The 14,443-nt window shown below is 47.0% G+C and overlaps 1 protein-coding gene across 3 annotated transcripts in view; it reads right to left on the reverse strand.

Annotated features, from left to right (window-relative positions):
• LRCH4 (leucine rich repeats and calponin homology domain containing 4) overlaps nt 1-14,443 on the reverse strand; it is a 1,212,507-nt gene that overhangs the window by 230,598 nt on the left and 967,466 nt on the right. For 2 of the 3 annotated variants that reach the window (XM_069645103.1, XM_069645094.1), the window contains exon 15: nt 10,344-10,466. The exons of the other annotated variant lie outside the window; for it this stretch is intronic. In XM_069645103.1, the coding sequence (XP_069501204.1) occupies nt 10,344-10,466 (123 nt within the window). The remainder of the gene's footprint in view (nt 1-10,343; nt 10,467-14,443) is intronic. 3 annotated transcript variants of the gene reach the window in all.

Consider the following 14,443-nt stretch of genomic DNA (forward strand, 5'->3'; position numbering starts at 1 on the left):
AATGCCACGGCGGGCTGAAGAAATAACCAGCACTGCATCTGCTTTACAGACATCACAGCCTCTTATATTGTTTACATGTGATCAAGTTTTCATTAGGAGCTTTGCACGTAGGTGGAGTGAACCAAGATACAATGGGCCTTTTACCATTGTGTACGCCACTCAATTTGCGGTGAAGGTCCGGGAGATGCAATCTTGGGTACACTTTCTGATGTTGGAAGGGCTCTGAATGCCGCACCCCCACCCCCACTAATGAGCCCGACAGTGGAACAGGAGTATGGTGTCTACTAGGAGTGAACACAAATTTGCATGGCAATTCACTGAATGTACATATGTATATGAATTACATACATTTATTTCACAAATTTGTTATGGAATGGCGTTTCGATTTATGTTTTTTTTCTCACCATTTGACAAATTATTTTCTTTTCTTTCTTTCCTTTTTCTCTAATAATGCGAGTACCATTTCTTGTTGGTGCACCTGCTGCTACTGTATGACGAAGCTAGGAACAGATTTGGTAATGCTGGATCTTTCTTTATGTATTTGTGTGTGATGCATTTCGCATTGAAAATATTTGGTATTTTTGTGTTTGGTTTAGGAATATATTTAGTATGTCATTTTATATGGTTAGAACATGTAAAGGGGGGGGGATACCTGAGGGAGGTGAACCAGGGGTGGGTGTACATATCTGAATGGAGACAATAACACAATACTTGGAATTCACTTCAACACACCAACCAACAAATGGGAAAGTGATGACAAGAAATGAATATGAACATACCACCAGATGCAAGGCTATACATGAGCTATGGAAGCAAATTAAAACATTTTAAAAGAAACTAAGAATGAAATACAATGAATATTGAGCATAAGGTTTCGATATGATAAGGACGTGCACCATCCAGAGAGGAGTACCAGTTGGTACGCGGACATGAGCTTGTTGGGGAAAGAGAGGGCAAATGGGAGTTGCGTTATTTGTTCCTTAATATCACACGCGTAAGGAGCCCCCCAAGGTACCAATACCGCAAGAGGTTCTGCTTTTGGATACTTAATGTCTTGTCTATCTAGCACTATGTAGGTTGCAAAGCACGTTCCAAGTGCACAGCATACACCTTCTGATGATGGATCCAGATGAACAGCAATGTGCCCATAATGCCAGAAGCCTGCAGTGCTTACAAAGACCATACATGCAACTAGAAGAAGTGAGGTCCATGGTCAATCAGTGGGAAGAGACTGTGATAAACTGTATGGCAGGGGGACTTATCGGACACAGAAAAGAACAGGTTACTTACCCCTGGTAACGTTCTTTCGACTTGATGTTCCTCCCACATATTCCTCATCATTGATTTTTGATATTTAATACTCAGCTTCAGCTGCTTTGGCAATTGTTTTTGGAAGAGGCTTCTGTGCATCGATGCAATTGGCTCAATTTCCCTCGAGGGTCTCCGTCTCAAGGGTGATGTCATCGAAGATATATATAGCACGCACATAGTCCGTTGGCTTCAGTTCTGTTTTTTCTTTCCGTAGAATTACCTGCATAACCACGGGTTTGACCGTAGTAAGCTTTGTAGAGCAAAAGCTGTAATAACATGGGACATTCTACTGTGTGGTAGGTGCGAGGCCGTTGAGGAATACGTCAGAAGAATATCCAGTCAAAAGACTGTTACCAGGGGTAAATAACTTGTTCTTCGAATGGATTGTGTCCTCCTACGTATTCCTCATCTTTGATAGACTCCCAAAGCAGTGTTTGTTTTGATGGAGAAGGTAAGCATGTTCTCAATGGTTTCCAGGAACCAAATGGAGGACAGTTTTTCCAAAGCTTCCATCCTGACTGAGGGAAGAATCAAGGCAGTAATGCTTCGTGAACGTAGCTGCCTCACAAATGTTTTTGATCGGGACACCTCTTTGCTGAACCAATGAGGTAGCCATGCCCCTGGTGGAATGGGCCCCAAAGTCTTCTGCAGGATCTTTGCCTGCCAGCCTGTAGCATTCTGAAATTGCCAAAATTATCTCTCTGGATAAGGTCTGTTTTGTCACAGCCACACCCAGTTTGTGACCTGTATAGCCTATAAAAAGCTGATTATCTATACGACGTTTAGACAATCTAGAGATGTAGAAGCTTAGAGCTCTACGTGGATCTAATCTGTGTAACCTCTCTCCCCCTTGCCAGGATGAGGTGGAGGTTAGAAAATGGACAAAACTATTTTCAATCCTAAATGTAAATCTGAAATTATATTAGGCACAAATTAAGGCTTAGCCCTCACGAAGACCTTGTCTTGAAAATTGTAAAGGGTGGTTTACATGATAGTGCCTGCAATTCACTCACTCTACAGGCTGAAGTTTGTGCTACCAACAAAATGTTTTTTAATCGGTAGCATCCTTAACGGGCATGAATGTTTAGGATCAAATGGTGCACACATAAGAAATTGTAACACCAGATAAAGGTACCAAACTGGAACCTGGAAAGGAGATTGGGGGGGGGGGGGGGGGAGGGGACACATTCAGTCCCTTCAGAAATTGTGTTACCAATGGGATCTTAAAGTATGAAGATTCCTCAGGCGAGCGCTTAAAGATGGATAACGCAGCCAAATAGCCTTTAATTGTTCCAACCTGGAGCTGCAGATTGGCTAGTAGAGTATAAAAGTTAACACCTCTGGTGTTTTGCATAGTAAAGGGTCTACATTCTTGTCCTTGCACCATTTGCAGAATTTGTTCCATCAGCAACGGTACAAGGACTTTGTTGCTGGCCTTCTGGCCGAAAGCACAATCTCCATTACGTCATCCAGGAGGTCCCAATACTTATATCTCAGCCTCTCAGAAACCATGCATGAAGGCGGAGAGTCTGGACCTCTGCACTGAGTACCCGACCCTCCTCTCACGAGAGAAGGTCCTCTCTTTATGGAAAATGAATTGGAGGGCAGATGGACATGTCCAGAAGGTCCGGGCACCACGTCCTCCTGGCCCAATCCGGGACAATTAGGACCAAGTGGTCCCCAAACTTTCTCATCCTCCTGATCATGTGAGGAATGACAGTGACTGAAGGAAACGCGTACAGAAGTGGAAACTCCCAGTCCACTCCGAACGAGTCCTGTAGAGCTCATCTTGGGGGAAATTCCCTGGAGCAGTACAGTTTGCACTTCCGGTTGACACTGGTCACAAACAGATCCACTTGAGGGGTTCCCCAAAGGGTGAAGATCTCTTGAAGGACTTCCTGAGCTAGTTCCCACTCATGGGAAACTGTGCTCTGCTTGCCCAGATTGTCTGCCGCCGTGTTTTCATCCCCGGCTATGTGAACTGCCTATAGGGAGGTTCCCTCTTGAATTGCCCAATACTAGATTTGCATTGCCTGTCTGCACAGTGGTAGTGACCCTACACTGCCTCTCTTGTTAAGGTAGTACTTGGCCACTGTGTTGTCCATCATTATCAGGACATTCTTTCCCCGTAGAGAGGGCAGAAAGGCCTTCAGCGCAAAAGATTGATGTGTAGTTTGGACTCAGATGGAGCCCAGCGACCGCTGATTTCGAGATTGTTGCCGTGGGCTCCCCACCCAGTGAGTGAGGCATCCGTCACTACTGCTATCACTGGCCATGGTTGCCAAAAAGGTTCTCCCTTCAGTATTTTGTCCTTGTAGGCCCACCACAGGAGATCATGTGCAACCCTGCTTGGAACCTGAAGTAGGTCTGACATGTTACCCGAGAATTGAGACCATTGTGTTCTGAGAGCCCATTGAAGGGATCTCATCCTCAGGCGAGTCTCTGGCACCAGAAAAATGCAGGATGCCATGAGGCCTAGCAACCTCAAAAAAGGCCGGCAGACAATGGGCACCCTGAAGTTTGGAGACCATCTGCAGAATGTCTTGACCCTTCACTTCGGGTGGCGAGCTCTTTCCCAAGGATGTATCCAGCATGAGATGGTGTCATATGGGACTTCTTGTAATTGAGGGAGAAACCCAGTCTGTGAAGAGAGTGGCAGGTGACATTGAGATGATCCAGTGCTAGTTGGGAGAACACGTCCTGATCAGCCAATCGTCCAGGTAGGGGTAGACATGAATTCCCCCCCCCCTCCTGAGACTCGCTTCCACCACTGCCTTCAGCTTGGTGAAAAACCACGGGGCGGAGGTCAGCCCGAAAGGCAGAACTCAAAACTGATTATGAGAACCGCCAACAGTGAACCTCAGGTACTTTCTGTGCTTGAGATAGATTGGCACATGAATATAAGCATCCTAAAGGTCCAATCCTGGAATTGGAGGGCTTGAAGGATCTGAAAATGTGTGACCATCTTCAACTTTTCCTTCCTGAGGAACTTGTTGAAGTATCTCAAGTCCAGGATGTTACTCAGTCCTCTGTCCTTTTTGGGAATTAGGAAATATGGCAAGTACCATCCTGTTCCTCTCCGCTGCAGGCACTAACACTATAGCACCTTTCTCTAGCAGGGTCACAATTTCCTGCACAAGGAGCGGATCTGGAATTCTCAAAGAATGGCTCCCAGGTGGATGGTTCTGAGGTCTCTGAATGAAGGGAAGGCAGTAACTATGGGCTATGGTTTCTAATGCCCAAGTGTCCGAAGTAATGTCTCTGCATACTTTCAGATGCTGAGACACTCTGCCTCCAACTGGGGTTTCGTGACTTAAGGTTTGAGGCAGCTGAAGCAGTGGCTGTTGTTAAGGATGTCCCTGCTTGAGCGGGCTTTACACCTCTCCCTCGTCCACCATGAGAGAATCTTCTTTGGCCCCATGACCAGCCATTTCTCTCACTCTTCCAACTGCGGAGTAGTAGCGAAAATATCTACCCTTCCAAGGCTGTCCACTGGGGCGAAATGGCTGAGGCTGCCTAATAGCTGCACCTAAAGATTTGTCTGCCGCCTTCGAGGTCTGCAACTTCACAAGGCTTCGTCAGCCTTGCTGCCAAAAAGGTGAGACCCGTCAAAAGGCATGTTAAGGAGTCTGGATTGCACAAATTCGAACTTCCTCAACCACACAAATCTGCGTATTACGGTGCTTGATGCTATGGCTCTGCTGATGCTGTCAGCAGAATCAAGACCCAACTGAAGAGACTTGCACATGGCTTCTTTGCCATCTCTAACAATAGCCAAGTACCCGCCTCTTTCTTCCCCCTAGGGAATGTGCTCAGCCACCATGGAAATACAGTCCCATAGAGTGTATGAGAACTTTGCTAAGGCACATGTGGAGTTGGCTAATTTAAGAGCCATGTCACCTGCAAAAAAAACTTTCTTTGCCCATACATCTACTCGCTTGTCATCCCTATCTGGAGGGATGGTTGGGTAAGCTACCTGTTTTTATGTTTCCGTAGCCGTCTGCACCACCAGACTTTCTGGGGTGGGGTGTTTTGACAAGTAGTTGGGGTCACTACTAGATGGGTGGCATTTTCCAGTCAGGTTTTTGTTTACTGCTGGACTGGACTCTGGCATTTCCCAATTGGCGGTCACTCTTTTGTGAAGAGCAATGTGGAATGGTAAAATGGGATCCATTTGCGGACCCTTATGAAGAATGTCTGTTAGATCATCCTGCTTGAAGGGGAGGGTAGGTCTGCTCCTTCCCATGTATTCGCCAACTTCAGACATTGTCTATATGACCAATTTGCATGTTCACCAGCTTCTGGTTTACAAGGTGCTAGCTCTGGTGAAGTGTCCACCCCACTGGCTGTTTGCAAATTGTCACAAAAAGCTCTCCTCTGATATAAGACTCTCTGGCACATTTGGTGTACAATATGGTGGCCGAAACATGTTTGGGGATGCTTGTGGTCTCGTGCAGAAGGGATGTGACCTAGCAGTTCGGGTTGGACTGCCCCTTTTGGGGTGGGACCAAGCCCGATTTGCATATGGTCTTTCCCCTTCTGTAATGGCTTGGCAGGCGAAGAACGATGGTCTGGAGGGTGCCCAGAGCAATGCCAGTGGTTAAGATTCATTCTAAACCTTCCCGCCATCACCTCTTTGTTTTTGCTGTACCATATTGTAGCCCAAATGGTGCATCGTTATCCAATGGCTCATTTTACCTCATAAGTTAAGGTTCATGATTTGAAAAAATGCTTTCTTGGTAAAGGAGTACAAGTCTCATCTGGGATGGGCATCGAAGGCTTAATAAAATGTTGAACTCGACACTCAAGGAATCGTTGATATGTTTACTGAAGTAGTTTTTCGGCTTTGATGGCATCGAAGGCTTCGATTGTGTCAACGGTGCCATTGGCGCGGCTGCCGTCGATGGTGCCGCCGGCGAAGGCCCAGCTGGCGTCCTAGGCGCAGCTGGCGTTGATGACCTAGACTTATGCTTAGACTTACTGCTCGAAGGACCCTTTGATGATTTCTCATCGCATTGAGCCCTCAACGACTCTCTATGAGAATCTGGCCGTCGTCCCGCGCTCAAGGGCGCACGGGATATGGCTCAAGCCCTTTCCTTATCAGCTTTAGAAGGTGCAGTAGGAGCATGGCTTGTGGTGGGTTTTTGTTTCTCAAATATTTCCCATTCCGCAGGAGTGGAGGACTTTGTAGGACAGGATACAACTCTCTCAGGAGATGAGTCTGACGAAGTCAAAGAGGGCAACCTGCGGTGCCTCTTTTTCGATTTAAGCGAGCCACTCCTCGACCTGGACCTTTTTCCTTTGAGGAGAGTTGCCTCTCGCATCGTCCGAAGAAGGTTTCTTGGACGGAGTAGTCGATGAGGATTTCTTGGGGTTTTTACGTACTGCCAATTTCCCAGTTCGCTCCTTCAGATCTCTTCCGGTCATCGACTGGGATTTAGAACAGGCTGAGGTCTTGTGCTCCAAACTGAGATACCATAAGCATACCCGATGTGGGTCGGTTATCGACATCTTGGATCCGCAGTCCAGACACTTCTTGAACCCGGTATTCGGGGTTGTAGGTGTCGAAAATGAAGTCATTCTCGCGAATGAACAATATAAGCTTGCCATAGTTCTTGAAGCGTAAGCTTACTCGGAAATAGAGAACTGAAGCCAATGGGCGCTGCGCATGCCATATATACCTTCGATGATATCACCATCAGGACGGAGGCCCTCGAGGGACATTGAGTCGACTGCATCGACGCACACTGCTCTCAGACGAAATTCTTTTCCAAAGCAGCTGAAGCTGGAGATCGAATATCAAAGATGAGGAATATGTGGGAGGACACAATCCATTCAAAGAAGTGATTCAGAGGTCAAGAGTACCGGGCGAAGCAAGTGGGAAAGCTGACAGACTGAAGCATAGGAGAAGCCAGTGAAGGTGCAGAAACAAGAAGAATATCACTGTGCTTCTATAAGGCAGGTGAGGACTCAAGTGGGTACCAATGACAAGTGCAATGTGACAGTAAACTTTCCAGATCTCAAGAAAGGAACAGCAGCAGTAACGGCTGAGGCCAGCAGCAGTTTCAGCACCTCCCACCATCATGGAGGGGCGCATGCTCCCTGCCAAGTTGCACTGGGCTCTCCTTGAGGTCCCTTAAGCACACCCAATTATGAGGCAAAGGAGCTTGGCTACCCCACGCCACTCCTATGGCCTACCCCACTCTGCATCACCACTGCAGCCCCCTGTTTTCCGGATATTGCCAGGAAGGAAAAAAGGAAAACATACCTTTGAAGAGGAAAAGGAGATCTAACAATCTGTCAAAAAACTCCACTCAATTGCTTCACGAAATACCTGACCAATACAGACTGTACAATAAAGAAGAGACAGGTTTCGCTTCAATATTAAAGGCAGGAATACAAGCAGCGGCCAACGCCAAATGGCTGCAAATAGTTCGGTGGGAACTGCTACAACTGGCGAATGAACATGGATTAAACGCGATCATGGTTGAATGGAGAGCCATCCGGTTAATGACATTGCAGAACCGGTATGTGCTCGATCTATTCACATCCGTGGAAAGGGGCATTTATAAAAATAAATAGGGGAATCCTGCTGTACTTACATGCCCCCAAACGACGCAGCAGTTGGGTAGCTCACAAATAACAGAGGCCGTGCACACCGTCAGAGAACATATGCAGACAGAAGCAGGGATTCATAAGAGTGATTGGTTTGACAATCTCTTCTCGTGGGCGCTGTCATGGATGGGAGCAGTTCTGAAAATACTAGTGCCGGTGGTAGTGTTGATGCTGGTGATCCTCTGAACTTGCCATTTGGGACTTTGATGCTGTGCTAAAGCGATCCCTAATACTGTGATGATGATGATGATGGCTTCAATTGGGGTAAGCAAGGGACCTTGCGGTACAAAAGATGGACAGGTACAAACAGATGACCCAAATATACCCCGCAGGGTGAGAATAGAGAAAATAATTGATCCCCCTGTAATAGTTACTACAGCCCCACCAGACCCCAAAACCTATGTAGAACATTGGGTTGACTTAGGAGGAGATGGGGCAGTGTGTATTATCTTAGTTGTACCCCGGAGCAGTACGCTCAAACGGGAGAAAGTTTGCACTCAGTATGTAGAGTGTGGGTGCCCAAGAAAGGAACATGGAGGTATGAGGAGGCTGAGAGGATGGCAAGGGAGCTAGTCAATATAGAATTGACAATAGGGGGGAATGTTGGGGAGCAAGGGTGGAAGTCCCAGGTCCCTCTGTGATTTAGGATGAGCCGGTTATAGAAGGAGATGGGGTGGGGGAGCTAAGAGTATAGAGGGGGTGAGGGGCACCCGTAGAAGCAAGATTGTAGTGGAAATATAGTGAATCTAGGTACTAACAGTATGTGTGCAATGAGACTCCATTTTAGAAGTTAGAAGCCATTTTGAAATTGAGGCCTAGTATTAGAGCTATGCCATGTCCTTAATCCCATCCCGAGGATTAGAAGGGTGTGCATGCGTTTTCTGCTCACAGGCCTGGCAGCCCTGTAGAGGGTGGATTCTTCGGGAATATACAGTTCTCCATTGTGTCTCATCATTAGTGCTTGTAACCCAGAAGGAATGTGCCCTGCAAGGCCAATAGAGGGACGGAATTGATCTTTGAAGAGCTATCGCATGAGAAAGGGGCATGGGGGCTTTTGGTAGTCACCACTCTAGCCCTTTAAGTTATAGCCGCCTGGAACCTCTGAGTCCAGAAAACGCACGTTCGAGTGCACCGACCAGCCCAAGACCCATTGCCATAAAACTGTACATTGGCCGATCGATCAAGATTAGAGAGCGGTGGCGGATTGCCCCACCATTGGTTCATGTGATTTTGCTGCGAGGTGCCAGGGGAGAAGGTAACAAATTTAAGCTGTGGACAGGTGGAGGCGCCAGCGTGTTTGGGATTGGAGCGGCGTTCACGTAGTTCTGAGAAGTTATCACAGCCTCTAAAGTATCCGCCTCGATCATGTCCTTAGTACCAGGTGCACTGTAGAAGCTATGAAATAATGAATTTTGTAACTAAATTACCAATTAGAGCCTCTGTATCTGATGACGGAAGATCATCGCCATGTGGAAGAAGATGGACAGAAGATGCTGGCATCCCGCATGGAGCAGGCTATATGTGTATAGGGTCACACCAACCAACTACCTGGGTTTGTAACCTATGTGATGTAAGTCGCTTGTGCCGCCATGCACCTTTATAACCTATTGCTTATGCTATTCTTGCCAGAGCGCTTGTTCTCCTTGGATGAGGTGTGCTGGGCCTTTTTCCCTAGTGGGTTTATTTCTGGTGTGAGTGTTGAGGGGTTAACTCTACAAGTTCCAGAGGAATAGCAGGTCAGGATGGCTGTACATGTGGAACAGATCATGAATACCAGTTGGTAAACCTAAGGGAGGTGCTATCTGAAAATGTGTGTGGGCCCCAGTACCGGAACACTAGGCCGTCCAGATTGAATCACAATTGCAGAGATATGTTTGGTGCCAGGTGCTGGCATAGCTGTGAATACTGATATAGCATAGAGGTAGTAGTAGGGAGTGCAGAGGTTAGGCTGCAGATCCAGTCTGAGTGTTTGTGGAACTATGATTGATCCGCTGTACTGGGATAGTAGTAAGCGATGCAGAACAGAATTGTGGTTCATTATTAAAGAGCTAGAGCATGGGCGGCAGAAACAGGAAGGCGTGTTGTGTGAAGTTTGAGGTGTATTGGCAGAGCTGCGTGTGTGGATCCCAGGCCCAATATCGGTGGTGTTACTGCAGCCCCCTGGATCCTCAGTACTGCATCCCATCTAGGACCAAGCCACAGCAGTCCCCATGGGGAACCAGGCCATGGCATCCCACATGGGACCTTTAGGACAACTTTACACCCATCCCACTGACCCACTTAGACCCTACAGCCACCTATTACTCAGCCCAGACTGGCTCCTGGGACCCTAGCAGCAACTGTTCTCTAGATGTAAAGGTTTAAATCTAAATTGAGCATTCATGCCCTGTACTTTTAACATTCTTCCAAGCACCTACCCGAGCTGGACTTGGTGCTGCTCCTCGACGAGGATCGGAAGAGAAAGCTGCTGGGTTTCTGCACAGTCCCGGTGTCCTTCTGAGATGAACCTGGACTAAGGGAGCCCTGGGGAGGGGATGGTTCTGCAGGATGAGAAACAGAGTGAGGGTCAATCCCTGAAAAGAGGAAAACAGAAGCACCAAAGTAAGAAGCGGCAACCTGTTTTACATGTAAACTGACCAAGAAGTTGACAGGTGCAGACAACTTAAATTTTAAAGGCATCTCTCTCTGCTTTGATCTTAGACCAAAGTTGGGAAGGAAACAGCAGGAGGTGGCAGCGCTGAATGAACTATAATGTTGAACAGGCAAGGTTGAGAGGGAAGGATAGAAGCAAGAACCTGCTTGTATCCATGGCCTGCAGGCTAGCCAGAGATAGACCTCAAGAAATAAAAACTAGAGAGTAACGTACTGAGAGCTCTAGCAGTTACTGGTGGTGGACGTAAAGGCACCAAAGCCACCTAAATATGTTTTGATCCATTGGAGAAACACTTGGCTGTGGGATCTGTGAGGGTTCATCAATGCAAGACTCAAGACTATATTTAGTTTTCGCACGGTTCAACATTTTAATTTCAAACAAAAGTAAACAATATACCCTAACTAAACCTACTAAACCAGGGGATTCACTACCTAGTCTAGGATCTAAAGGAAAACCTCCTAGCATTCACAATACTAACCCTCACTTAATAACAAACATTTAAAGAAACATGAAAACAACAAATTAAAGGCCCCCCAAACAACCAGTGTCTTGGATGACTTATACTTGTCCTGGGTAGATCTTGCTCCCCCAGGAATGTCCCAAAGTCAATTCTTCCAAGGACAAGAAAAGTCTGAAGTTCATACAAATAAAAATACACTGGTAACAGTTCTTCGCTTGATGAAGATTCCCCTTTTCAAGTTCGACAAAGAAAACAGTACCAGTGGGATTCCTGGATAGCTTCCTTCCAGGTAAGGTAAATTGAAGACAAAGGTTCCACTTCTGCTTAATAACTCTTCTACTTGCAACTTCTGTGACCTCTTATATACAATCTTGTCAGGATGCTTCTGCTTAGGATTTGCTCACTCTCCAGCAACTCCCTTAATGATACTGTGCGAGCAGGCTCTCTTGCCCCACATTGAACTTCTGCTCCTGCTACATTCAACTACTACAGTTCTGACAATTGTATGGGCAACCGCTGTTTTGCTGCTGCTACTGCAAGTTATAAGGTTAGGCAACTTCCACAAGACATCTTCGACCTCAAAAGGTTGGCAAGGCACTCTTCTCTCTTATGTGGTTCCTCTGCTCCTCCCCAACTCCATAGTTCACCAGGCAGGGGAGCCAGCTTTCTGTGGGCACTTCAGACAAGGACACACAGTTCCTTGTTAGGCAGCGGTTTACGGAAATTGACAGGTTGCAACCAACAGGGAAGTTTTGCTTGCACTTCTTTTGCTGGTTTGACTTGTCGATCAATCTCCTGGCCCTCCAGTCCTGCTCGCCAATTCCCCTTCACCTTCAGGAAAACTACTCTATTCAGTGCCGAGCCTTGCTGCATCAATGCTGGGGAGTGTGGTAGGGATCCTCTGCCGGACTCAGCCTTGTAGCCTCCCTCCAAGTCTCCCCAGCGCAACTGCCTTCCTTCGCACTGTAGCCTCCTTTTATACACCTGGGAGGTCTTAAGTGGCTGCAGGTGTTTGGTCTGGGTTTGGTCTGCCCTCATTAATGGGACAGTCTGTTAATAGATGGCAGTCTGTCCTCTGTGTCTCAGTAGGCTTTTCCTTCATTCCTCTAGGCAACCTCTTCCTCTTCTTTGTCATTTTCAGAATGGGGGTGGGAGGGAGGCGGCGTTGCGAGAAAAAGAATCTTTAAAATTATATAAAGGAATTTCAGTGAGAAAATGAGGATAGGGAGACATTTATTTTTGGTAACTCAATTGAAAAAGGGGATTATGGGAGTTGTAGTTTTTCCTAAAGGTTATGGACAAAGGGTGTTCGGACATGACAGAAAAGGAGGGAGGCCTTGAAAAATAGGACCTCTGGATTTTGTAGCTCTTTCAAGCAGATAGAAGTGGAGGGGTTATATGTACTTTGGTTTATAAAGAAGGGTTGACGGGGTTGCTGTTAAGGGTTATGGAATGGTGTAATTTTCCGGGCTGTTTTACCCTTCCCTTTTTTAAGGCAACAAGCTGGGGCCTGATGGGACTTGTATGACACCATCCCATGAATGCAGAGAGAAGGTAGGATGGATTGTGGCAAGATAGGAGGATACCGTATTTCGCCTTCAGGTGCTCTCTCCCCAGTCCCCAAGGACCACCTGCTCAGGTGATCCTCCCTCGCTCGTCCACCCCCAGGGTCGCGATCGAAGAGCGATTGCTCTCCCCTGGCCACCTGAACAAAGGATGCCAAGGGATTATCCATGAGAACGCCCTCAGGTTTCTCACACATCCATGCTTCGCCAACTCTGGACATGGTAAGACAGTCTGCCCCCTACCACAGTTGTGTGCTTGAAGGAGTCATTTTGCTGTTCCACCTGCAGCTGAGGGTAACTCTGCAGATGCTGAACGGGGAGTCCTTCCTCCTCTACCTCTTCCACGAAAGGCTCTTCTTTGACCTCTTTGTGGAAACTGACCTTTTCCTCTAGATATGGAGGAACAGAAACAAAAAGAATGACCTCTCCATTCTTGACCTGTAGATTGAGGTTGTCTTGTTGCCGCCCCTTAAGATTTTGCTGCAGCTCTAGAAGCTTGCAGTTTTTCTAGACTATCATCCTTCTCCCCAAAAAGAGAAGTACTGTCAAACAGCATGTCTAGCAGACGTGCCTGAACATCCGCCGAAAATCCAGATTTACTGTGCTGGCAGCCACGGCTCTACTGGGAGAGTCCACTATCCCCAACTAGATGCCTCGTGGCATCTTTGCCATCTTTTATCATGCTTAAAAAACTTCTCTCTCTTCTCCTTCTGGTATGTGTTCTGCTGCTAAAGCAGCTACACCCCAAAGTCTATGTGTCTATTTCACTAATGCACTGGGTAGCATTGGCAGATTCTAATGCAATACTTCCTGCAATAAACACTCATTTGCCTAAACAGTCAATCCTCCAACCTTCCTTATCTGTGGGAGCAGAAGGATAGCTGCAGCCTTTGAAGATGCTGTTGCTGTTTGAACCACTAATCTTTCAGGTGTTGGATGACAGTTCAGAAACAGAGGATCCACAGAAGCGGTCTTGTATTATTTTGTTAATAACTTATTAACTGTTACGCTCACTTGGTCTCTGTGGAGGCGTTGGGGCACAGTTGCAGCACTCCCTGTACTTGAATCACCTCCTTCAGGCCTCTCACTCAGTAGAAAAGCTGTGAGCAGTGGTACGTGGCGATACTGCTCCTGCGTGGAGATAAGAGTGTGTGAGTGCGCCAATCTGTGATTGTTGTACCTCTCGAACCCTTCACCCCAAAGTACGGTTTCTGTGAGCATACGCCGGCCCATAAAGCTCACCAGTGAATTATGGAAGATACACTCTCCGCCCTGCTACTTCTGTCAGGGGCACGTCGAATGGGATCTAGTTCCTTCACTCATCCCTGATAAGGATTAGTCCAGTCCAGCTGCGACTATGCTTCTCCTTATGACTGGGAAGTCTTTCTTAAGCTCTTGTGATGCTGTTCGGTCTGTTTAATGTCTTTATATGTTGCTCCTATTTATGCCCGCAATAATGTCTCTGTTCTGTTTTCTTCCCTTTGAGGGAAATGCGGCCTCAATGCAGCTGTGAGACGCACCCGGATGGAAGATGGATGCTACCGCAATCTTCGACAGCTGGTAAGTGATGGTTTAAGGAAAAGCACAAAGTATGGCAAAGCACAACCTTAAACTGACTGTTTTTTGATGCCTAACCTTGTCTTCTGTTTTTCCTTGCAGGTGCTGCTGTTGACGATGGGAGCGTGTCGTGCTGCGGTGCCAAGATGAAGATTTTGGCTTTCCGGAAAGTGTAAAGATGAATACGTGGTTCGCCGAAGAGATGTACAGGTAAGAACAGCTTCCCCCAGTTGGTAAGTATGCTGGCAGGAAGCAGGATGTCCAGGAAGCAGGATCTTTAAG

The sequence above is a fragment of the Ambystoma mexicanum genome, chromosome 1p (genome assembly GCF_040938575.1).
Source record: "Ambystoma mexicanum isolate Mex_15411 chromosome 1p, UKY_AmexF1_1, whole genome shotgun sequence".
NCBI lineage: Eukaryota > Metazoa > Chordata > Amphibia > Caudata > Ambystomatidae > Ambystoma > Ambystoma mexicanum.